At 35.6% G+C, this 26,797-nt stretch overlaps 2 protein-coding genes across 5 annotated transcripts in view; both read right to left on the bottom strand.

Annotated features, from left to right (window-relative positions):
- The window catches only part of eea1 (early endosome antigen 1), a 32,076-nt gene extending 28,113 nt beyond the window's left edge, over window positions 1–3,963 (bottom strand). For both annotated transcript variants that reach the window (XM_051134907.1, XM_051134908.1), the window contains exons 1-2: window positions 3,803–3,963; window positions 1,347–1,421 (exon numbers count right to left, since the gene is read on the bottom strand). In XM_051134907.1, coding sequence (XP_050990864.1) covers window positions 1,347–1,421; window positions 3,803–3,826 — 99 coding nt within the window. In that variant the 5' untranslated portion in view covers window positions 3,827–3,963. The remainder of the gene's footprint in view (window positions 1–1,346; window positions 1,422–3,802) is intronic.
- Window positions 3,964–5,360: 1,397 nt separating this feature from the next.
- nudt4a (nudix (nucleoside diphosphate linked moiety X)-type motif 4a) lies at window positions 5,361–26,381 on the bottom strand. 3 transcript variants are annotated; one of them, XM_051134943.1, is made up of 5 exons: window positions 25,749–26,381; window positions 15,963–16,073; window positions 12,724–12,768; window positions 12,448–12,535; window positions 5,361–6,637 (listed from the first exon to the last, which is right to left on the bottom strand). In XM_051134943.1, exons 1-5 carry the CDS (start codon window positions 25,974–25,976, stop codon window positions 6,432–6,434), a joined length of 678 nt encoding a protein of 225 aa, XP_050990900.1. In that variant the 5' UTR covers window positions 25,977–26,381; the 3' UTR covers window positions 5,361–6,431. The 3 variants fall into 3 exon arrangements, with proteins under 3 accessions (XP_050990900.1, XP_050990901.1, XP_050990902.1); XM_051134944.1 differs by having other exon boundaries at window positions 12,448–12,532; XM_051134945.1 differs by lacking the exon at window positions 25,749–26,381 and adding an exon at window positions 20,140–22,032.
- Window positions 26,382–26,797: the final 416 nt, after the last annotated feature.

Genomic DNA, 26,797 nt, shown 5'->3' with positions numbered 1-26,797 from the left:
AACAAATTCATATGAGTCAAGCAGTTTAGTCTGTCTTATGAAGAGATACAATCTCTTTATATATGACCCTGGACCACAAAACCAGTCTTAAGTAGCACGGCCAAAATTAATACAAGTCAAAATTATCGATTTTTCTTTTATGGCTAAAAATCAAAAATTTTTGTAAATTTTTCAGATTCCAGGATATTAATTAAAGATCATGTTCCATAAAAATTTGATTTTGGTTTTGTGGGCCACACACATATTCAAAAACACACATTTGGTTTAAACATGTTGTAAATGATGACAGAATTTTCATTTTTGGTTACAAGAATACATTCAAATTTGTAAAGACATTCAGTAACTAATAACATTTGGCATCACTAACGAAAAACCTTGTATGACAAGTTTTGATGTTCTTTGCATGAAAATATAGGCAAATATGAATAAGACGTGCAAGATGCAACTTAAATTTCAGTCTATTCACTTCCAAAACCAAGTTTCACATATAACACATGTACTCACCCCCTTGTCATCCAAGATGTTCATGTCTTTCTTTCTTCACCCATAAAGAAATTATGTTTTTTGAGGGAAACATTTCCTCCATTTTCTCCATATAATGGACTTCTATGGTGCCCCGATTTTGAACTTCCAAAATGCAGTTGAAATGCGGCTTCAAATGATCCCAAATGCAGTTGTAAACGATCCCAGCTGAGGAAGAAGGGTCTTATCTAGCGAAACTATCAATTATTTTCATAAAAATAGTACAATTTATATACTTTTTAATGTCAAACGCCCGTCTTGTCTCACTCTGTCTCACTGTTTTTTTCCACAGAGTTCAGGAAGAGCAAGACGAACATTTGAGATTAAAACGTATTTAAATTGTATTTTTGAATGAAAACAACCAATCGTTTTGCTAGATAAGACCCTTCTTCCTCGGCTGTGATCGTTTACAACCGCATTTGGGATCGTTTGAAGCCGCATTTAAAAGTTCAAAATCGGGGCACCATAGCAGTCCATTATATGGAAAAAAATCCTGAAATGTTTAACTCAAAAAAACATAATTTCTTTACGGCTGAAGAAAAAAAAAGACATGAACATCTTGTATGACAAGGGGGTGAGTACATTATCTGTACATTTTTGTTATGGAAGTGGACTTCTTCTTTAAAGTACTTATATAACTAATGGTGCTTTTTTGGCATTTCTAAAGCTTAATGGCATTTGGTCACCATTCACTTTAATTTTATGGAAAACTGGCAGCATGAACATTTGAATAAAACACCAATGTCATTTTAGCAAATGAAAGAAAAAGGCAATGAGGTGTTTAGCTGGTAATATAGTAGGGTTACAAATTTAATTTGGCTTACCTCTGAAGACTCATTATTCATATCAGCAGACGGCTGCTCAGACTCCGAGCTCTGGGAGCCTCCTTTCCCAGGAGTCTATTTCCATAAAGATACGGAGAGAGAAAATAGAGAAAGAAAGGGTTTGAGTCAGACATCAGCTGCGATAAAGTTCGTTTCATTATATCACACTATTCAGGTCTGGCACAGCCGACCAGGTATCTGGGAAGCCAATCAAGATTGAGTGCTGGTTTGGCCTGCTCACTGCATGTCATTCACAAGGTGTAAAAGCAAAGATCGCTTTGTTCGCTTCTTGGGATGTTCTCGCAACCGCTGTCATTCATACAAGAACATGCATTGGGCTGAAACAAAATACTCAGCAAGAGGGGCGTTTAACGTTTCCCTCGGTCTTGGCAACCCAGAGCAGCATGATGTCAAACAATACCGTTCTCTAACATTGATACGCCCTTGACATTTCATATGTGTCTACTGTCAGATCACAAGATTTCCGAGTGGTCGGAAACTGCTCTTTAATCACTATTAGAGCTCACTCTCAGCTTCCTATTTCACTAGTGAAAGAGAATAACTTTAACACCTCACTACATAACACTGACCTTATTTAAATAATTTTTCTATGATAAAAAGCTCTGGCTATGTTCAAATAAGCAGCCTTCCCTATACAAAAAAAGCTGTATGTTGTTTAAAAGGGTATTATGAACGTGAGTTCGTGAGATCTCACGAAAACCTGCCAAGAAATATTCATGGCACACCTCAAAACCAACATGAAAAGGAAACTTTATTTAACACAATTTTATTTTGATATAACCTTGGAATTTTGGGCTGATTTTTTATTTTCAAGCCAATTAGTAACATTTCATTCCTCAATTTTCATTATGGTAATGCAGGCTTTTTTTTTTTTTTAAGGTTTTGAATAGTAAGATTTTTAATGTTTTTTTAAAGAAGTCTCTTTGCTTACCACGCCTGCATTTCTTTAATCCAAAACACAGCAAAAGCAGTAATATTGTGAAATATTTTTACTATTTAAAATAACTGCTTTCTATTTGAATATATTTTAAAATGTAATTTATTCCTGTGATCAAAGCTATATTTAAAATCTCGGTAGTGTATATATTTGTTTTAATAAAAATAAAATACACAGTCGTTAAAAGTTTGTATTACTATTTTTATTCACCAAGGCTGCATTAAGATATTTATCAGAGACATATCAAATACCTTAAAGATACTTATACTGTATATTTTTATAATTTCAATATTTTATATTTAAATAATTCCTTTACTTTTGAATTTTCTAATCATCAAAGAATCACAAAAAATGGCAGTTTTCAAAAAACTATTAAGCAGAACACATTTCCAAAACACTGATGATGCTAACAATATTACAATTATTTTATTTAAAAATCAGAATAATTAAATGATTTCTAAGGATCATGTGACACTAAAGACTGGAGTAATGATGCTGAAAATTCTGCTCTGACATAAGAATAAATGACATTTTATATTAAAATAGAAAACAGTTATTTAAAATTCTAATAGTATTTCAGAATATTACTGGGGTTTTGATTAAATATATATATATATATATATATATATATATATATATATATATATATATATATATATATATATATATATATACACATACATACATATACATACATATATACACATACACATACACATACACACACACACACACACATATATATTTATATACACACATATATATATATATATATATATATATATATATGTGGTGGACTACACATAATGTTTGCCTGGTACTGGACCAAAAACGTATGGTCCTTTAGCCAATGTTGCATGACTCAAGTAAACACGTTTTTCATGTTATGATAAAAATTCAATGATTCGACGAACTGCTGGATGCTGGAAACTAAATGGGCATAACTGTACATCATCTCCCATGCATGACAACTGGAAACCATTAAGATCAGAGCTTTCAAAAACATTAAGCAGATATTATGGATTTCTGGGCTGTCAGCTGCTGCTTAAAAGGGAAGCTTATATGACTGTAGCAAGAGGATCCGACACATGAAACACCTCAATTAACGGAAAAATCATCTAGTGTGAGTCACAGATCACAGAACAACCAGCTATTTCAACAGGACACGTCTTTTGGACAAAATTAACAAAGCTGACACCTCGTCGTTAACCATAAAACGACTTATTAATAAGTAATTGCAAAGCTATGTAGCCCGCTAACAGGCTAACAACTCAGTCTCCATGTCAACATTTACGCAGAATGAAATTATCAGAATATCTACTGTTTCTCATGAACAAAACAGCTCGTTTTCCTTCTCGTTTTGAGACTGTCCTTAAGAAACCACAAGCGAAGAGTCAATAATAATCAATCTTGCACAAGGCCATCATTCAGTGTCAGGCCCGACGAGCTACAAATCACATTCAACTGTGAATGAGTGTCCGTGTGCTTTTTCACTCACCATCTGTAATATTCGTCTAAACATTTTGCTCCTTTCTCTGGCTAGAACTATGAAAAATCAAAATCTTGAAAGTTTTGCGGTAATGAGGGTGTGTTTTAATATTTTGTTGTTGACACCTGCAGACTCACACTGCTGCTTCTGTACAAGCCCACCCGTTTTCCAAAAAGTCCCGCCCTTCACCCAATCAAAGTTTCACATGATTGGACGGCTTGCATGAACGGCTTCTAAAATGCCCAATCGTAGGCCGTCTATAAGGAGCGTCCACCAATTATTGGAAAGAGAGATTAGGTCAAAGGCGGGACTTGTCGCAACAATGACCGCCCACTTTTTCAGTGGCCTTGATTCCGGAAGTAATCTCCCATTCATTTTTTTCAGTCAGGGTTTTGAAAAAATCCACAGTGAAATATTTATGTCATAAACAAAGCTGTCCAGCTCAGTGATTATTTACGACATTACAAACATTGTTTTGAAGCAAACAAGTATTTGAAATGTCTATATCAGGCCTTGAACTACGCATCCCATGAAGCATTTCAAACGACGTTATAACATTTTCAAAGCGTTAAAGTGAAGAAATAGTCGAATAAACCATTTTAGATTGGTTTAATGTCCCCCCAGCAGATTTATAACAAGGATAAAGATGTTTACATTTATAAAACAGAAAACAGCCTGTGGCTTTTGAATAGACAAACTTGCAATAGTTTGGCAACCTCATAATAAACATACTACCCTGGTGAAAAAAACAGCATATGCTGGTAGGTATGTTTTGATGCTGGTTTATGCTGGTCCTTTGCTGGTTCATGCTGGTCCTTGACCTGCAACATGACCAGCAAAAACCAGCAAAGGACCAGCATAAACCAGCATCAAAACCTACCTAACCAGCATTCCAGCATTAAAACATACCAGCATATGCTGTTTTTTTCACCAGGGTAACGTTATACGCCTCCAGGAGAGGACTTGCCACATGACTTTCCAAGAAACTGCACCTTTTCTTTGAACTTTCAAGGTGTTTTTCTGATTATATGTTATCCTATGCTGCTGAATCCCTATTTCAAACATTTATCATTACTGGAAAGCGATCATAAATCTCTGGTAGTTACCTCAGAGAATTGAGGTATCATTCCACCCGTAACCACAATCAACACCATTTACAAAATCATTACAACTTTAGAACACAGTTTATTTTGTTTAAAAGTTTTCAGGGTATTTCTGATTTTCCAAAGACAGGCAAAACACATTTTTGTCATTTCTGTCAAATCACATAGGGGACATTTTGACACCGTAATCTTTTACATATTAAACAGTGTTCACTGATAAACAAGAGCTTAGGTGCCTGTGTTTTTAGCAGTGCAATCCTTTAGTTCTGTCTAATACAAACTGTGAGACTCAAAATACTAACTATTTAGGCAGAAGCTGACATTTTTAATATTAAAACATATTTACAACATAACATGCAATCTTCCCTCTGAGGAAAGATAAGTATGCTTGTTTACCATCTACAGTCTTAATAAAACAGTTTGGCAACATATTCCATCCCATTCAGTGGAGTTCACTGACAAAGAAAAAAAAATCATTATGGAAGATTGCAAAGGCCCCAGTAGAACAAAACAATATGCTAAATTAAAAATCCTCCTTAGCTATTTAAAGAACGAGTTACTGATGCGTGAATTGTTAGTATACGCACAATGTATATTGCATTTCTGAAAACACTGGTTTGACAAGATAGGTTAAGGTTACCGTTGGGCGTTTTGCCTTCTTTTTTTTTCTGAAATATTCAGAATATCACTTCAGGCAATATAAACAGCATAACATTTCATAGTCTTTCATGGACCAATGACACCAGGAGCATATTTATTTCTTTGTTCACATTTTAGTAAAATGCCATCTGGCTTAAAAGTAGTTATTCCGTCTTACAGGAGATTAAACTTTCAAGTGCAAAAAGAAAGAAGGGCGATCAGATTGCACCATTTAATGTGGCAAATTCACATTTAAGACCAAACTGTGAAAAAAAACCTTCAACTTCACAGCATGTTAAACCTATATTACAGGTAGATTTCTGTGATGAAGGCATCTAATATACTCAGAAGCAGCCAAAATCTTCTTTTAGACTATTTACATATTCTTTAATTAATGATTTGATTTTTTTTTTTATTATTTGGTTCTTTATCAAGATTTTTTATATACCCAGTCCCTAACAAATATGCCTAGTTATCTATTAGATATAAATAGACAGCATTTCAAAACACCACCCTAGCTATCCTTTTCTAAAAACAATCAAACCTTGCTACATCCATCATTGTCTTCCTCCACCAAAAGCCATCTGTAAATAATATTTCCAAACTGTCCATCACGGCAAGCATTTCCATTAATCTTCGCTTAATACCTAACATCACCTTCTTCAAATAACATTACCTTGTTTGGCTTGAAATGCACGTTTATAAATGAAAAGTTATGAAAATAACTCTCCTTGTTCATATTGACCCGGAAACTTGCAGGCATTTCACAACAAGCCTTTGGTTTCTACACTTACAAAAAAAAGGTTCGAATAGTAAACATTGAAATTATACATGCAAAACTGTCTTTTCCAGTCCAAGGATAGTTTCCCTTGCATCAAAGCCCTCTATAGACAGTTCTATCTGTGCAAATGGGGCAGTCCACAGTCATGTGAGGCTGTCTGGCGGAGGGGGGCGTTGTCATCCGTGTTCGCCGGCTCCTGAGCGTTGCCGTTCGTGGGGCCGCAACGAGGAGTGAGTTTGCGGAGATACTCCGCGTGGACAGGTTTGTGGCACTGCAGCACCCGGATCGCCTCATCGATCTTGAACCATTTCCGCTTCCGACCTGCAAAACATGATAGGTTTAATAACAGCAACACTAAAACCAATACAAACTATTTTTACTGAACAGGACACTCTTAAAGGGATAGTTCACCCAAAAATGAAAAATACCCCTTGATATACACATTCTTAAACCATTCTAGATGTTTATGACTTTATTTTTTCGGACAAATATAATCGGAGTTATGTTAAAAAACATCCTGGCTCTGCCAAGCTTTATAATGGCAGTGAATGGGTGTTGAAATTTTGAAGCCCAAAAAAGTGCATCCTTCCATCATAAAAACTACTCCACGCGGCTCTGGGTCACTAATAACGGCCTTCTGAAGTAAAATGATGCATTTGTGAATAAATGTAGTTGGACGCTTGAACATTTTGAGTATACTCGCTTCATTCGCGCATGAAATTAGCTTCACAACAGAAGCAAATTCGCGTCATGGGAGGGGCTTCTGCCAGGCAGCTCCAGTCTCGTTGCAAAATGGCTCACATGGATTTTGTTGAGAGGGTAACGTTAGCTGCGCTTTCTGTGCTATGGAAGGCTGAAAAACAGATCAGTCCATCAATATGTATATAGCTCAAATTGAGTAAAGAGCATTTTTTACAATGTACCAGATTGTCCGACCTCCTCACTCACTTTCTTCCAAGCAAGATCCTTTATATTCCTGTTTCTATAAAAGTACGAAGATGTATCGTACAGCTCCGGGTATTCACATACAGTGATGATGATTTTGTCCTCCATTGCGGTTTCGGATTTCTGCCTCCGCTCGCTACGTCGTAATTACATCACTACTAGAGCAAGCTCCTGATTGGTTTATGCAGAGTGAATATTCGCCAAAGTTCAGATTTTTCAACTTACGGGCGTCAAACGGCCGAAACACTCAATTCGCGCCACGCCATTTACGCGAATCAAGCTGCACGATGTCTAGTGCATCTTTGCATTGACTTAAATCACTTAAATCACGCTTAACGCGTCATTTGCGTCTGGTGTAAATCATGGGGTAATTTTCATTTTCGGGTGAACTATTCCTTTAAAAAGAAAGACTCCTTATTAACATCAATGGTTTCATTAAGAACCTTTAACATCCATGGAACATTTTCATTGCACATTGGATCCTCTGCTGTGAATGGATGCCGTCAGAATAAGAATTCAAACAGCTGATAAAAGCATCACAATAAACAAAAAGCAATCAAAAAACACCTTCAGTCCATCATTTAATGCCTAAATCTGCATGTTTGTAAAAAACACATTCATTATTAAGACATTTTTAACTTCAAACTGGCTTCAGGCTATCAACAATATTCACGTAATATTCATTTTCACCAGTGAAAAATTCATCTTGTCTGAATAAGGTGAGAAATATGCACAGATCAAACACTGTTTACACACAGTTCTAAACAAATATGTCAGTGGATTTTACTGTGAGAGGACAACAAAGGATGGATTACTGTGATGTTTTTATCAGCTATTTGAACTAATTCTGACGGCACCTATTCACTTGGTAATCAAGTAAATTAATACTACATTTCTCCAAATCTATTCTGATGAATAAACAAACTCACATGAGTACACTTTCAGCAAATTAAAATCGTTGGGTGAACTGTTCCTTTAAGAAAGAAAGATTCTTGAGAGAAGCCAAAATGTTTTTTCTGTTGCACTTGCTGCAAATCCAGCTTTTGGAACCTTTTTTTTAAAAAAGGAGAAATTAACTAACTGTATTGAACCGGAAAAAACAGAGTTCAGGCAGACCTAGACAAGACGAGCGTTTAAGGTTAAAAACTATGTAAATCACAATTTTTATTTTTTTTTAGAAAATAACCGGTCATTTCACTAGATAAGACCCATCTTCCTCAGCTGGGATCGTTTAGAGCCCTTTGAAGTTGCATTTAAACTGCATTTCGGAAGTTCAAAGTCAGGTGCACCATTGAAGTCCACTATATGGAGATAATTCCTGAAATTTTTTCCTCGAAAAACCTAATTGCCCTACGACTGAAGAAAGAAAGACACGAACATCTTGGATAACAAGAGAGTGAGTACATTATCTGTACATTTTTGTTCTGGAAGTGAACTACTCCTTTAAGAGTGTAATTACATTTCATCCATTACCTGAGGTGATCAAAAATTAATTCTGTGCTCACGAGAGTTGAGTTGCTATTAACTACACTTGCTGCTTTGGTTTAAAAATGTATAGCTTTATTTTAAATACGGTACAAAAGGTCAACTTCACTGTGAACTTGTCAGACGTTTGGCTGCCCAACCATGTGGCTGACAAACATTCCACAGTATTTATAGTCCTGAAAACGGTCTCTCACAAAGTGCTGAAACTTAAACATTCGCTTTAAGCGCTTTTAAACATGTCATATATGCGGGAAGGTTAAAGGTCATTACTTTGACAATCAGACGGTTGACCTTTTCTGCGTTTGTGACTTAGCTCTGTGTCGAGTAAACCCATTTCCTCTCTGTGTATTGAGGTTACGATGCCCTATTTGGCAGCCGAAACTATGGTACAGGCAGAGTGAGGCCAGTGATAGGGGAGTGTAGTGACGCTAACTGGAAAACAACTGCACCCCTGCTAACAGCACGCCTCCCTGTGAACAAACTTCTGTCTATTTATATGGCTGCTGGGAGTGAAGGATTACCTGTTTTTTTCTTTCCTCGCCATCTACAAATAGTGCAAGTTTTGAATTGCGCTGTCTGTGGGCAAATGTTATTATAGTGTATCCTTCCTAACAACAAAAATTCTGTAAGTAAACGGTTTTAAGTGGCTAATCCACATGCCTGCTCTTTATCCGTAATAGCTTTGTAAAATACTTATATAAATCCCCATATTTGCAGCTGCTTACAGATCAGCAGTTGTGTATTATGAAATGAAATGAGCTGGTTGTAAGCTTGACTGAAACGATTTAAATTCTGTCCTGTTAGCAGACTAAGCTGTTTGCAGACAAATAAAGTCCCCTATTGATTTACTGCACACTTGGGAAGAGGTCACTTTGTTAAAGTTACAGGTGAGCTTCTCTGGAGGACGCAGTTACCATAAAAGTAGTCAGTGCAACCTGTGTGCCAACTCTTTTGAAGATGTATGATAGTTTTGTGTAAGGAAAACTGGTTCTATATTGGTTCTTGCTTGTCTCATTTTCAAACATAATACCCACAGATGTGTCTTGAGGTGCCATAATTGAACTGAATGAGAACAGAACTTTTTTTCTGACTATTCCAGGTCTGTTCATATGGCTTAGTTAGAAGTATAATATAGCAAACAAGTTAGCTTACTTTGTAGGTGCTTTTTATCAAATTAGTCATTATTATGATGAAAAGTTCTCTGGAAATTCTGCAGTATTACTTCATTTGTGTTTTGCAAAATACAGCCAATCACAAGTATCAGTCTTTGGTGTCACACGATACTACGGAAATCATTCTATGGTTTTATATTAGTTTACTGGCACTAAGGCTGAGATCCCACAACTTAAAAGGAGTCACCCAAAAATGGGTGTCTGTCATTAATTACTCACTCATGTCGTTCCAAACCTGTAAAACCTTCATTCATCTTCGAAACACAAATAAAGATATTTTTTATGAAATCCAGGAGCTTTCTGACCCTGCATAGAAAGCAATGCAACTGACATGTTCAAGGCCCAGAAAGGTAGTAAGGACATTGTTAAAATAGTCCATGTGACATCAGTGGTTCAACCGTAATGTTATAAAGCTACCAGAATACTTTTTGTGCGCAAAGAAACAAAAATAACAACTTTATACAACAATTTCTTCTCTTCTGTGTTAGTCAGACACGTTCGCGAGAGTACCACGACGCATGCACAAAAAGCATTCTGGTAGCTAAATAAAATTAAAGTTATCACTGATGCTACATGGACTATTCTAACGACATCCTTACCACCTTTGTGGGCCTTGAACGTGGTAGTTGCGTTGCTGTCTATAAAGGAAAGCTCTTGGATTTCATCAAAAATATCTTAATTTGTGTTCTGAAGATAAACGAAGGTCTTACTGGTTTGGAACATGAGTGTGAGTAATTAATGACATAACTTCGATTTGTGGGTGAACTATCCCTTTAATTATTAAAACTGCCTTATAAAACACTGCTGTCATACCTTAATGTAATTCTTTCTTCTGAGTATTTGAACCGAATCGAAAGTGCAAAACACACCGCAATCAGTGAATGAATGACTCTTTTGAGTCAGTTCCAATGTCGCAACCAGTGTGATCCGATTCTTAAGAAAATGACTTTCTCAATCCGGTCCTCTTTTGGTGAATCTGAATCACTTGTAGCAGTTACTAAATGACGGAAATGACTAATTGAATCGTTTACACTAGGAATGTGTAAACTTCCATGAAGTCCATGAAGTATTGTGAGACTTAAAAATTAAGATTTTGTACATTTTAAAGTTAAATTATTCTATCTAATGGATTTTAAGGGTGATTTTAAGGGTGGTTAGACTGACGTCAGAGTTCGGTTCGTTTGGATGATGTGAATGCTGTCTTCCGACCTAGGGTGCGCACCCGCGAACCGTACCAGAGTACGCTTAAAAAGGGTGGTCTGGGGTCCGGTTCATGTGAACTCCAGTACGGTTTGCTGCTGATGTGAACACAACTGTACCAAATCGCGTAAGTGAACCGCTATTAATGACGTATTATTTGATAAAAATGTGTTTGTGTGTGTGTTTCACTCACTTTCCTGACAAGCGTGACTGACGTGTTGCAAGCAGAAAGCTGCATGTCTCATTTCTGTTCGCTTTCAGGGTTCTTTAGAGCATTTGCAGTACATTCGTAAGACAGACATAAGTGCTGTTATGCACTGAAGCTTTGTAAAAAAAAAACAAACGGTTCAAGAACGTAAATATATAAAAGTCCAGAGAGTAATGTTATGCATTTTGCCGCCTTCTCCTGCGCCATCATTACTAAGCAATGGGGTAAACAGCGGCTGGCTTAATGACGCAAACAAACCGCAGTTCGGACCCAAATAAAATAATATGAACGGAGAGCAATCAAACTCTGGTTCGGACCAGGCAACTGAAGTTCAAAATTAAGAGCTTCAACCCATGTTCTTAAAGGAGTAGTTCACTTCCAGAGCAAAAATTTACATATACAGATGTACTCACCCCCTTGTCATCCAAGATGTTCATGTCTTTTTTTCTTCAGTCGTAAAGAAATTATTTTCTAAAACAAAATTACAATTCACATATTTTTTAACCTCAAACGCTCATCTTGTCTAGGTCTGCGTGAACTCAGTTTTTTCCAGATCAAGAAGTTAGGGTATGTCAAAAAACTCCCATTTCATTTTCTCCTCCATCTTCAAAATCGTCTTACATCGCCGTTTTACCTTTTTTGTAAAGGCCTTTTGACCTTCTTTGCATGTTCACTTTGTAAACACTGGGTCGGTACTTCTGCAGCGATGTAGGACCATTGGAAGTTCACGCAGACATAGATAAGACAAGCGTTTGAGGTTAAAAAGTATATAAATTGTTTTTTTTTTTTTAGAAAATAACCAATCGTTTTGCTAGATAAGACCCTTTATCCTCGGCTGTGATCGCTTACAGCCCTTTAAAGCTGCACTGAAACTGCATTTTGGAAGTTTAAACTCACGGGCACCATAGAAGTCCTCTGTATGGAGAAAAAAATCTGTTTTCCTCGAGAAACAATTTCTTTATGACTCTAGAAAGAAAGACACAGACATCTTGGATGACAAGGGGGTGTTTTGCTCGGAAGACCTATCATTTCAAATCGCCATGTGACCACGATAATATCGCGATACCACGATATTGTTAATACCGTTACATCCTTAGTTTACACACATAACATCAACTCACCAATATTGACTGAGTCCTCCCAGTCTTCCAGTGTCTCTGTAACAGTAAGCACATACACGTAGGTCCGATGCTTGCTGTCCTGGTTCTGCTGTACAGAATGAGAAATACACGTTATCACGTGGCAACAAAATGTGCGAAACATGCATTGAGAAGGTGTGAAGATAAGACATTTATAAATGTTTATGAAATAAAGTCTTGTTTATTGATGTATCAGTGACAAGCTAAGAGGGGCCAAAGTAACGTCTTACTTTATATAAGGCAGTTTGGCAGTCTTACCTCAAACACCCCAAGTAGCCTGCCAAGGGTGCCCCTCACACCAGCCTGTTTAAGCAGGAACAGATAGAGAAAAAGCATTAGAGAGAAAATAACTAAGAAAAAACACTCAAAATTCTGATCCCTTCTAACAGGCCACAATGAGATCAAAATACATACATGATGCTTGTTGGCACTTTAAAAAGGAAATGACTCTGGCTATGACATAAGAGTCTATCAGTGTTAACAGCAGCTTAACAAGAAGATGAACACACACCAAATTTCTGGAAGCGTACCAGTCGATGCTGACACATCAGGCCAAAGCATTAGCCCCGGCTCACTGATTCGGGAGACCTGAGCTGCATGTTTCCACAACACAGGAGATTCCCGGACAACATAACGCTCACAAGGGAACATCATGTCTTCATTCAGACGCTGCGAAATGCCCCAACCATCCCGAGCTTACCCTGCTAACTGGGTTGATACGACCGCTCAAAATCGGAACTGACACACAACAGGGGGCGATTTCAGCCCCCATGAGAGATTTTGTCTATTTAAAATGCCCTGAGCGCATTTCTGTCGTCTCTGCGTATCCTCATCTGACATGGTCACAGGGCCATAGACTAACAGCAACTTCATTCTGTCAGCTGGAAAAGGACCAAACTTAAGCATTTCATGAGGTCAAATGTAATTTTTATGGCCAGTCTACATTGATTTACCATGACACACGTAACCAGTTTTTTAGGTTATCCTTAAAACGAACAGGGTCAGACCACTCCAAGATATTTGGGACATCCCACTTCTGGCAAACCCCCTAGGGGAAGTGGTTTGGGTCCCATGAGTGCTGCCATAGCCAGCAGCATGCTGTAATTCACAGACAGGTTTATAGTCTCCTCCAGGGTCTCCCTAACACTCGAATGGCTTGAGTTACACCTTTTAAACCATTATGTAACAAATAAATCCCTCGAAGTAAAAATAAAGTCTTGTGCATTACGGATAAAATGGAAAAAATAGGCCAAATATGGCTTAGATGTGCAGTTTTTTTAGTGTTATGCAATTGTGATGAAATTTAAAACCTGGTGCTTTTTGAACATGTTATTAAATGAAACCAACAACCTGGGTGATTTATTTTATTATACGGTCAAAAGCATGTCTCTAGTTCTATTGTAAATGTCACTACTGGTTTGGGGTAGCATCATTTTACTTTAAACAAAAAAAAAACATTGACTGTAGTAATTAAGCTGCATTCAAATTGGGCAACCGCAAGCGTCCAAACACCGTGACTCTTGAACCTCTGGGACATGTACATTTCAGACAGACGAGGCCAACGGTAACGGGACACGGTTTCTAAATGTCGCTGCAATGCTTCACAGCTGTCAACAAATTACCCTCTTGGCAACCTCTACGACGGCCGTTCAATGTCATGACACAGCCCATCCTTGAAACGAACAACATAACCATTAGCTGAGATAGACATGAAAAGATTCATTTAGCCAAGCCTCTTAAATTGAAGGTGACAGAAAACGGGCTCATGCGCATATCGTGAATGATGAGTGAGGAATCTATAGGGTGGCGCTGGTATCACATGACCATAGCTCTCATACCGATATCTGTAACAGTTGAGTCAAAGGTGTTGCCAAAACTGAATGGAATGCGGTTATGGCCTTTTTATGCATAATTTAGAAGATAAATATAGATAAGTGAGCTTACTCCTTAGTTTGTCTATATTAAATTGATAGTTCACCCAGATGTCAACAACACTGGACCCCATTGACTTTCACTGTATTTTCAAAATATCTTCAATATTCTACATAAGACAGAAAGTCATACAGTCATTTTTAGGTGAACTATCCTTGTAATATTACATAATATTTTTCTTGAGTCATTATTTTTGACATTTTTCCACAAGTGAAATGAAACGTGGTTTACCGTGAGGATGACTGCTTGCAACTTGCTATACAGTGTCACATATTACTCTTTTAAAAATAGTATGCAGCATATAGAATATACTGCTTGGTATGCAATAAGCCGTGTGCATAGTGCAAAGCAAAAAAAAAAATCCTGGTGACAAGATATGGGACAGCTGTAAGCCATAACTCATTTAAACATGAGCAAGGTCCTGGTACTGTAAACACATAGCATTACAGTATAGCGAGGCCTCATTTAAGACTCACCGACAGCACCTCAAAATCCTGAGGGACCACCATTACTCAACAGACCTGATGAGGCAATACACCTCAGTAAAACAGTGAAGATACAGTTGAGGTCAAAAGTTTACATCTCCCTTTCAGAATCTTTAAAATGTTAATTATTTTAGCAAAATAAGAGGGGTCATACAAAATGCATGTTATTTTTTATTTAGTGCTGACCTGAATAAGGTATTTCACATAAAAGATGCTTACATATAGTCCACAAGTTGAGTTGAGTTTATAAAAAAATGACCCTGTTCAAAAGTTTACATCCCCTTGATTCTTAATACTGTGTTACATGAATGATCCACAGCTGTGTTTTTTGTTTAGTGATAGTTGTTCATGAGTCCCTTATTTGTCCTGAACAGTTAAACTGCCCGCTGTTCTTCAGAAAAATCCTTCAGGTCCCACAAATTCAACTGTTACAGAAAATTCAAACGCTCCAGAAGAAAAAAAACGTACATTAAGAGCCGGGGGGGTGAAAACTTTTGGAATTTGAAGATCAGGGTAAATTTGACTTCTGTAGCCTCTGAAGACAGTACTAAATGAAAAAATGTGATATTTAGGCAAAGTAAGAAAAATGTACAAATCTCCATTCTCTTCAAAAGTTTTCACCCCCAGGTCATAATGCATGTTTTTCCCTTCTGCTGAGCATTTGAACCTTCTGTAATAGTTGCAAATGAGTCCCTCAGTTGTCCTCAGTGTGAAAAGATGGATCTCAAAATCATATAGTCATTGTTGGTAAGGGTTCAAATACTCAAAAATGCTGGAAAACCAAAGAATTTGTGGGATCTGAAGGATTTTTCTAAGAGCAGGCAGTTTAAGAACACAGGTAACAACACAGTATTAAGAATCAAGTGTATGTAAACTTTTGAACAGGGTCATTTTTATAAATTCAACTATTATTTTCTCTTGTGGACTATATGTAAACATTTTTTATGTGAAATGTTTTATTCAGGTCAGTACTAAATAAAAATGTCTGTAACAATTTTGAGGTCTTAGTTCATTCAAACCTCTCAGAATGTCTTCCTTTACTTGAGGAGCAGGTAGAAGATTTTTAAGAACAGAGCTCACCTCCTCATAGACCTCTCGAACCGCAGCTCCTCCAGGCTCCTCTTCTGGCTCCATCCCTCCTCCTGGAACAATCCACTGATCTGGATGTCGACTGCTGCTAACAAGCAAAACCTGCCACACACACATATTCACAAACAGAGCTTAGTCAGACAGTCCAAATCCAAGTGCGCATCAACACTTTGTCAGGACATCTTGATTGCATAACTGAGTCTAACCTGACACTGCTCACAGTACATCAATCTGCAATATATCCATCTGATAAACTTTCCTGGCACTCTAGCAGAAATGTTGAGCTTGACATGTACTGAGGAAATTACATATAACTGAAAGTGATAGCGCAGCCAAAACCATGACTTTGACTTTGTTTCTGTGGAACACAAACGATGACATTTTGAAGATCCTTCCAACTATTTCTGTTCATACGATGAAAGTCAATGGGGTCCAAAACAATTTAAAGAGATGGTAATTGGGTGCTTTAATAATATAACTGAGTTTTAGTGCTGTCAAACGATTAATCGCAATTAATCACATCCAAAATATAAGTTTTGGTTCTTATAATATATGTGTATGTACTCTGTATATATGTATTATGTATATACAAATACACACACAAACAGTATATATTTTCAAAATATTTATATTCATATTAGTGCTGTCAACTGATCAATCGCGTAATGTATATTACATATATATTTATATTCATATTTTTTATATTTGAATATATAAAAATATATATTTTTTAAATATATACATGCATGTGTATTTATAAATAATACATAAATATACACAGTACACACATATATTATGTAAAAAAAATATTTTTGATGCGATTAATCGCGATTAATTGTTTGAAAGCAGTACTTTGTATACGATTAATCGGTTGACAGCACTAATTCATATAATTTATATTATATATAAATATGTTTAATACATACATTTTGGTTCTTAAATATATACATGCATGTGTTTATATATACATAATAAATATACACAGTACAAACACATTATGTAAGCAAAAACTTTTTCTTTTTATGCGATTAATCACGATTAATCGTTTGAAAGCAGTACTTTGTATACGATTAATTGGTTGACAGCACTAATTCATATAATTTATATTATATATAAATATGTTTAATACATACATTTTGGTTCTTAAATATATACATGCATGTGTGTATTTATATATACATAATAAATATACACAGTACAAACAGTTGGTTATTTGAACAAATGGCAAACTGTGCGAAAGAATCAGACTTCTCAGTTTGCTTGAGGCTACAGTTTACAGGTAATAATGTTGTAAATAATGTTCAGTTTCTTGCACAGTCCAATTGTTTCATTTCATAATACCTCAGTATATCTCCAGGAGCCACCTATATTAATTTCGTGTTGCCTGATATGTTTTTTTTTACTCTCAAAATGATGGTAGCTATTGACTTCCATTATGAATCACCAATGACCATGTTTTTTAGCTAGAAATCTTCTTTACTGTTCTTGGCTAGCCGGAGGGTACAAGCACAAATTCAAGTACAAATTCAGTGTTTCTCACAGAAATCTATATTAATTGCGACTGCATTTCTGCATCCTAATGAGCTACTGCGATTCCACTGCATTACTCTCACTGAATGCCGTCACTCTCCACTACTCTTCTAGAAGGCAATCGTATATCTGTGGAATCACTTCTTATAAATAAACTACCGGCAACAGCTGCCTCAGCCATAGTGACAGATTCTGTCTGCTGAGAGTCAAGCTCTGCTTTGGGGTATGAGTTGTGGGAGCAAAAACAGCTGCGGCCGGACCAGGTGATCATGAGAGGTTCATCTCACAGGTTCAGCCTTCACATTGCTCAGCTTTAGTTTGGGAAAACACCTACTAAAGCAGCTGTTAAAGAATAAAACATAAAAATACAGCATCAATATACAGGAAGCAGGAGGCAATTAGCATTAAGGTTACTCACCTTTATTTCAAGTAATTTAGTTAAGTTTCATTCCAGTAAGCATACTGGATGATACGCCAAGCAAAATTCCCCACCCACTGATAGCCATGAAGCTATTCTGATAACTCTTTTGATTCAGTCGTCCTTGGAACTGATAAATTAATAAAACCACACCATAAAGGATAACAAACCCTCTGGCAGCACTACTGTTTCAATGCGTTATCTACTATTATATCAAACAGAGTTCAATATAGGGGTGTGCGAGATATATCGTCTACGATAATATCGTAACTGTTGTTTAAACAAAATGCGATTTGACATAATCATGTATATTGCTAAAACACACCCAGGGAGTGCACACATACACTCCCTGGGAATAAACAGACGTAGGTTAAACTACTCAGTGAGTAATTAATACAGATTTAGTCTATTATAATTAGTGCTGTCAAATCGATTAAATCGCATCCTAGATAAAAGTTTGTGTTTACGCATCCAAACTAAAAGTGTGTTTACGTATATATAAATATACACAGTACACACACATATATTTTCTTAACAGCAACTTTTATTTTGGATGCGATTAATCGTGATTAATCGATTTGACAGCACTAATTGAAAGAGAGTAAACAGTACTTGACTTACATTTTACACGAAAATAGAACAGCAGAACTGTTTTGCATCTCTGAGAAACACATGGCTGTGTTTCATTACTAAATCGGAATGAATCATTTGAATGAATGACTCAATGACTCACTCATCTAAAATCTACTGGCGATTTTAAGTTTATTTAACATACATTTTCCCATTTTTCTCCAAATCATTTCAAATATCAGTTTTCAGTGTTTGATTTTAAAACATCAAAACATTATTTATGCATTTGTAACAGTAGGTTAACTGTATTCATGTCCTGCATTAAGCATCTGTGTAAATGCATCTAAATGCCACTTCAGATTCAGATTCTTTGCCACCTGTGCATTGCAAACATACATTTTCTTTATACTGTTTTCATTTGATTGGTAACAGCCCTATAGTGACTTACTATTTCAATTTATTGAATAAATGTAAGAATTTGACACAAAAGATGATGCATACATTTAATAAGGTTAGAAAAATGCCCATAAATGGTAAAAAAAAATCTATTTAAACTTATTAAAGAAAAATTAATTTCTGTTACTCATGAAAACGAATCACGCACAGAATATGGAGAATATCAAAAGCTTTGAAGTCAGCTGTCTATATCACTCCTAAACTTGCCAAAATACCAGAAGAACAATACACTCAGCAATATATATATTATATAATATTAAAATTAACATTATATGATTATATATTATATAATTTAACAACTATTATATATATAATAATATATATAATAGTCGTTATCGACAAAATTACATAAAATATCGAGATATTATTTCTTGTCATTATTGCACATCCCTAGTTCAATACCTTTTTAAAAATATTAACTGACATTACATTTTGAAAGTTTTGATTATATGTTATGTTACGCATAGTAGAGCATTCTGGGAAGGTATTAATAAATATAAATTCATAAAATATATATAAAAGTTAATAGAAAATGCATAGAAATTAATAAATTCAATTATCACAGTTGGCATTCATACAGTTGGCATTTCATTAAATTATGGGTAACACAACATTCACAACATTTATGGGTAAATTAAAAAATTAAACTCCATTCTAAATCAAATTCAATTGTTTGTTACCTCATTCAAAATGATTTTAGTATTACTGAGATACTATTATAGTTTTCATGTATATATTTAATTATATTTTATTTTTATTAAGTTTAAGTATTTTGTTTTTGTCATTTTTAGTATTATTTGTTTTAAAAAGTACATTAAATGTTTTATTTCAGTTTTTTTTTTTTTTTCAAGCAAAAAATGTTTTTAAACGGTTTTAGTTTGAACTTTAATATCCCACATTGAAACTTAAACTGAATTAGAATTTAAAAGCATCTTCAATCCAGTTCTCAATGGAACACAACCCTACTGTTTACGGAGCAATCTACCAACTAATGGCATTTAAAATCAAGGACAAAGAAAACACTTTGAATCAAGGACTGTCTGAAAGCGAAAACAAACTGATAACATTTTCCATGACTTGTACCGTAAAAAACAGCACAATCTTCTGAATAACATTCCCTGAACAACTTCCTAATAAATTAATCAATCTTTTTCTCCATTATACAAGGATTAATTAGCTTTAAAACTCCAATACCTCATAGTCCTGAGCATCTGCTGACACACTGACCCAGTTCAGAGCCCCACTGACACTCAAGATGAAGTGCATGTTAAATCCCAGCATGAGTCTGAGGGGCACGTGTGGCCCCCATCGTCATAAACACGACCAAAGAGAACGTCAATCTTTTCGCCCGAGCAAACAGTGGCTGACTTCCAGTCACGATAGGTATCAGGGTCAGGGCTGTTTTTGAGGTTTCATGAGAGTCTGTGAACCTATTTGTGGATTAGATTATAAAAAGTATTACAAGATTCACAAATACTACACAACTTGACACATTTGTGTTCCTGGGACTCGAACCCACCCAGTTGCTAGCGTACCAGACAAACCACTGCCATGCTGAAATAACTAACATGCATAACAGCACGTCAACACAAAATCTGGCAAGCAAGACGCGCACGCTTTTGAACCTTTCACTTCATTTACAAGTTTGAAAGGTAAAGCTCACAAGCCAAAGGAGGAAACGCTTACGGCTTATAATCAGTCACGTACAGCACGCAACTGAGCACTGCTTCATTCTAGTTTGTTTTAAGGGTCATTGTTCAGGTTCAGTCCACTGTATCATGTTCACATTTAACGGGATCATTGTTGCTATGACTACTCTGGCATTATTGTTATCGGACCAGTCTGCTCAGCTTGACCATTCAAAAACTGCAATAAAGTCCCTGAGGCGAATGTGGCCCTCGTGGTAGACCTGAAATTACTGCTTATCGCTAAGGTAAATGTTTGTAACACTTCAACAATAGCTGAAGTTATAAAATCTACTTTTGTTTAGGACAACTCCATCCAAAGACTAAAACAAGCAAAGCCGCCACATTCAATACGAGGCATAAGTGGGCGAGAGAATGACAGTGGCTTAAACCAAAAACACACCCAAAAACACAAACACATTTTTCAGAAGCACAATATCAGCAGGATTCTTTCTGATTGTAAACATGCATATAAACCACACTTAGAAGTCAACAAGTCTTGTTTATGTAACATTGTTTCATTGCGCAAAAAAATCATTTGGAATGGCATACTTGTTATTGCTGCTGCGCACTACACAATACACTGTGTGGAATAATGTATCCCACAATTCAGTGCACTCAACTTTTGACTTTTCCAGTGTGATGAAGTAATACTTGCATAATTTTAAACATACGTTTCAAGTCGACATTTGATCAAAATTTATGAAAAAATTTGTTTACAATATTTGAAGTGCCAAATTTGTAGACATTTCCATGCAAAATCTGAAGGAAATGTGATTTTTGGAATCTTTTTTATTAAAGAAATAACTTGTGATGAGGTTATGTGACTTATAGTTAGACTTATAGTAGTTTTGTGATAACAGTTACTATTGTTTGAAACGTATTGTTGAAAATTATGCGATTTCACTTATTATGTATGAAAATACTGTGCAGTATACATACATTACATTCTTATGTTTTTTGAAGATGTTTCTTATGTTCACCATGCCATTTATTTGATCAAAAATACAGTAAAACAAGAAAACCATGAAATATTTGTACAATTTATTATTGTTTTCTATTTTAATGTATTTGAAAATGTAATTTTCAAAATGTCATTCAGTGTGATCATTCGGAAATCATTTGTTGTGGATTTGATACTCAAGAAATATTTCTTATTATTACTAATGTTGAAATATTTGTCAATATTTGTTACATTTTCATTTTTTGTGGACAGTGTGATAATTTTGTTTCTGGTATCTTTGATGAATAAAAAGAACAAGATTTATTTAAAACAAAAAACAATGTATTGTAATAGTCTTTACTGTCACTGTTTTAATCTTTTCTGAATTAAAAATATTAGAACACTCATTACATTAAGTATATTAGAGCATTCTGGGAAATTTCTTGCACCATATCCATAACATAAAAGGTAAGGTATTAATAAATATAAATTCAGAAAATGTATACAAATACATACATACATACATACATACATATATATATATATATATATATATATATATATGTAATGAGATAGAGAGAGAGAATTGGTTCAAAGTCAGAGTTGGAAACATCCTGGAAACATTGTTTTCCACAAATTCTGTATGTATGCAAATTGTATAATATCTAAGGTACACATTTCTAGTAACTGTGCAATTATTTCTCATTTTGCATTTTCAGAAAGTTTTAGAATATTTGTCCTCTCCCCAAATTTATTGAAACACAGTAATATATAATTTAATCAGAAGGGTTATATTGACCCGATTATGATTTAGTTTACATCTACCTTTTAAATATATTTTTGCTATTTTATTAAAATGTTTTAGAGGCAAGTCAATAATAATGACAATTTTAAAAATATTTCAAGTGCAATTTATGTGATCTTTGGTATTTTGAATCCAATTTTTCTTTGTTAAATTCATTCATGTCATGATTCAAGTTTTTTGTCACTACCGAAATAATGATAACATGTTTGGGTCGTGACTGTTTCAGTAGTCACAATTTTAGGGAATAACATACTAAAAAACAAAGACGTCACTACCGAAATTCCACCAAATGTTTTAGTCGTGACTATTTCTGTAGTGACAATTTTAGATAATTTTAAACCTAGCTCAAAGATACTAATCAGCACATGGTTAGCTAGCAGAATTCTGAAGAGTTGTACACATATAAAAACTAAATGTTACGGAATAACTCCCAAAAAAAGTGTTAGAAAAGTGGTGTTTGGTAGTGACGTTCCTTAAAGTTACACACAGATTTTTTGGAGTTTTGAACACATTTACCTCAAAACGATGAGACCTGTCTACTCACCATGTAGCTATGAGAGAGAGGGACACATGAATATTTCCTGATCATAAATCTAGGGGTGTAGTTAAAATCAGGCTCAGTCAATGGACTAAAACATACACTGTTTTGGTAGCGACGTGAAAATATCGGACACAGTTTCATAATTTACTTTTTTTTTTAAATTCACTTCAAAAATAAATAAATAAAGATATTTTTTAAAAACAACAAGGGAATAAAATGCAAGAATTATTTAAATATCATTTTAAATTTAAGGGTTAGTGTTCAGTACAGCCCCCTCCCAACTGCAAGTACCCACTAAATAATGATTTTATATACATATATGTATGTATATATATATATATATATATATATATATATATATATATATATATATAAGCTTACTGATGTTTTAAATATCATTATGGGTTTCAATAGATAATAAAAGAATCCTAATCTAAGATTTAAATACTCAAATGCTTTTAAATGTGTTTTTTGATTGTAGGACAGCAGTTTACACCAATTCTGTAGAATGGCCCAAACATAAACTTAATTTGCAGATATGCAGATACCAATTTGCAAACACCCAAAACACTGACCAGACCATTATGTTGGTGAGATGTACATGGGCAAGTACCTTTTTCACTTTCTTTAAAAAAATTTAAAGATTCAGCCATTATTATTTAAGGTCTTTGTGAGGTTTTCCTGTAGGACAAGAGCGCAAACGGCAGACGAGCCCTTAGACTCCACTAGTGCACTTCTCGAGGATGTGCTATGTTGTCGCTTGTACTCGGCTAACTATCGCTATGACAGGAATGTACTGACGTCCACAGCAGAGTGAGCTCCTGTATGCAAATGATCAGGAGTTAATAGAAATGCACAAAAAGAAGTACAATCTTTCCTAAAGAGAAACATTAAAAAAAACCATCAAAACAGCAACCACCCAAAATTAATTCGAAAGAAAAATACGGATAAAAAAGTTGTCAAAGAAATCCGTCAGGGGACAGTGAGCGCTGTCATTCTGGTTCTATAAATTGCTGCTGATAGGTCACTGGGAGCCTTAGAACATAGTGTAACTTACCTCCTCTCCTCCTCCTCCCCCCCCTCAGTGCTAATCGCATGGAGGAGAGACCTGGGAGACTAGGTCCTGTTGCAATGCGGAATATTCAGGGTCCGAAGCTCCCATGCCTCAACATGTCTTATGTAATTAAACTTCATCAGCTTTAGCTGTATTTCGTAATTAAAAATACACAGACGCGGTAGTCTGAGCAAGCTGGAGTTCATTTAAGGGAAAGAAGACATCTATGAGGGAGTATTTGTGTATACAACAGCATTTTCCTGTAATTTCCGAGTGCTCTGCCCACATCAGGTCAAGCCCTCGTCTCAGAAGTCAAGAACACCTCAACTGTGACTGACATGTTTCATAATAGACAGTATTTTTAGTCTAAGCAGAACCTACTTTCGAGAAGGTCGCAAAATGTTACAGGCAATAAATCTGATAGTAAATGCTCTTTAAGAATTTTCAGCGAGAGTTTAAATTAGGTCAAATCGAAATTTGATTATTCTTGTGTTTCATACTAACGTCATACAGCTTTATTCTCTGTGAGAGAATATTATGTAAATGATACATTTTGTGAGCTTTTTTCTTCTTTGTAGCTATCCATTTGACATTTTGCCATATAAATTGTCTGTACATGTCAAACATCTGTCATCAAACCTTGTTAGCATGCACTAATAGTGCATTCCCTCTCTCAGACTACAAAAAAGTATACAAATACCTTAAAAACCATGAAAACATTAAACTGGAGAATGGCTTACAGCTGTGAGACATGATCTGGAGGAGATACCACATCTTAAACAGACCTTGCGGACAGCTGTCATTATTCAGGAATAAAGCTCACTGCTGGTTTTTAGTGAGCTGATCTCATTGATTACATTTAGAACACCAGCCATCAGTCCTCTATGCACAGTCATATATTTCTAGACATGAATCATGAATTAGTGGTCATGAGAACCACTCATAAAGAGTCTTATCATTGGGTGTAGTCCAATACGTATTTACTTTAGGGAGTAAAAAGGATGAAACATGGCAAGCTGTTTTAACACCGTTCTTAAAACAAACTAGTATCTATGTTTATGTTACTGTTACTTGTTTTAGCAACACTTTACAACAAGGTCCCATTAGTTAAGGTTAGTTAGTATTAGCAGATACAACTATTAATTAAAAAAAAAATGCATTAGTAAGTCTTAAAATTAAAATGAACTGAGATTAATTAAATTGTTAACAAAAGTAATCTTGTGAAGTGCTATGCTTATTTTTAATATAATTAGTACTACAAGCTTATATTGATTAGTCACAACATATTTAAATAGCAAAAGTACTGGTAAAATAGGAAACGTTACAAGTAAGCTGGAATAAACACTAGTCACTAGCATACTATTGGAACATATTAGTAACTAAGTTACTATATTGGAACCAAGAATACTAGTAAACTGATTTATGTCTGAAGTTTACATTTGAATCAAAGATTCAATTCAGTAGCGAATTTGAAGTGGAATAGTTACTAGTCACTACTTAGTGACTAATAACTAATTGAGTTGATACTTGTTAACAGTTGAACTACGTTTAACTAATTGGACCTTATTGTAAAGTGTTACCGAGCACTAGCATCCGACTCTAGTCACTAGGTTGGCTTACATTAATAAATTAGTCATTGTATCAAAAAATACATAGGCTACTAGTTAGTAACAAGGAATACAATTTTAAAACGGCTTGTAATACATATCTGACCACTCTGTAGTAGTAGTACATGTTAACCACCAACGACATTTGCACTTTTCTCTCAGCTTTACCTCGTCCTCCCGATCGTTCTTGAAGCACAGACACGCTGCTCGTTTTTTGAAGCCCTCTCCGTCATATGTCCTTGTCTGATTAGGCTTAAATTTCATCATGTGGGTTTTTCTCCGAACAAAACACGAATACAAGTGTTCTCGGTTGCCTAGTTTTTGGATCCTACGTGCAACGCCGCTGCCTTTCAGGCCAAGAGCTGAAAGTCGTCCCAGATTTTCCAGGCTGATCATACAGTTTGCATTTATAAGAAGCGGCTCACGTTGAAGACATAATTCCTCTCTTGACAGTAGAGATTGTGAGTTGGGCTGTTCTCGTCTTCACCATGGTGGCTGGCTGGTGCTGCTGTGTGAACACTCTTCTGCTGCGGCTCTCCAGCTCTGCGCAGTCGCCTTAAATCCGCTGCAATAGGATCTGCGTTACAAACCCCAAGATGCCATCAACAGATAGGCGTTTCCCTTTTTGAAAATATGAATGAGACATCATCCCAGCCGCCAGACGAAAGAGGAAATTGATTCACTAGCGTTTCAAGCAGGTGTAGTTAAACAATGCTGAATAGCTGTAATAATTTCAATACGAAAGCCAGTTACTGAACCAAAGCAACACTAGAGACAATAGCCACGCTGCAGCGTTGTATCAGATCGTGGTGATGTTATACTTGCGCCATCTGCTGGTACCTGCGAGATAATACAATCAGAATTACAATCAGAAAGAGGTATCGCCTCTCGTTATTTAGAGTGCAAAAAAGATTCATTTCAAGAATAATTCATCATTTTAACACTTCCATGTTGATATTCTCGAATCGACGCCTCACCAACTTACTGACTTTTTCTGACAGGTTTGACTTGATAAACCAAGTTTGAATCAGCGATTTGACTGATGGGGTGAAATTTACTTTAAATAAAATGTACCGACTGAGTAACAACTTTGGAGCTAACAGGTGTGAATTCATCAAGGAGCACGAGGTTAAATAATCGTCGAACTGTTTTAACTGGGAGTCCAAGAACCGATTCACTAAAAAGAATCGATTCACGGAAATTACTCGGAGTCGATA

The sequence above is a fragment of the Labeo rohita genome, chromosome 18 (assembly GCF_022985175.1).
Source record: "Labeo rohita strain BAU-BD-2019 chromosome 18, IGBB_LRoh.1.0, whole genome shotgun sequence".
In the NCBI taxonomy this organism is placed as follows: domain Eukaryota; kingdom Metazoa; phylum Chordata; class Actinopteri; order Cypriniformes; family Cyprinidae; genus Labeo; species Labeo rohita.
This window is presented reverse-complemented; position numbering and strand designations above follow the sequence as displayed.

What these genes read in the sequence shown, in the direction of transcription:
- nudt4a (XM_051134943.1), bottom strand. Translation starts at nt 25,976, where the DNA reads ATGATCAGCCTGGAAAATCTGGGACGACTTTCAGCTCTTGGCCTGAAA. An exon ending in GGCTACTTGGGGTGTTTGAG is followed by an intron (nt 12,536 to 12,723) that starts GTAAGACTGCCA and finishes CATTCTGTACAG; the next exon opens with CAGAACCAGGACAGCAAGCA. An exon ending in GGAGGACTCAGTCAATATTG is followed by an intron (nt 6,638 to 12,447) that starts GTGAGTTGATGT and finishes CATGTTTTGCAG; the next exon opens with GTCGGAAGCGGAAATGGTTC.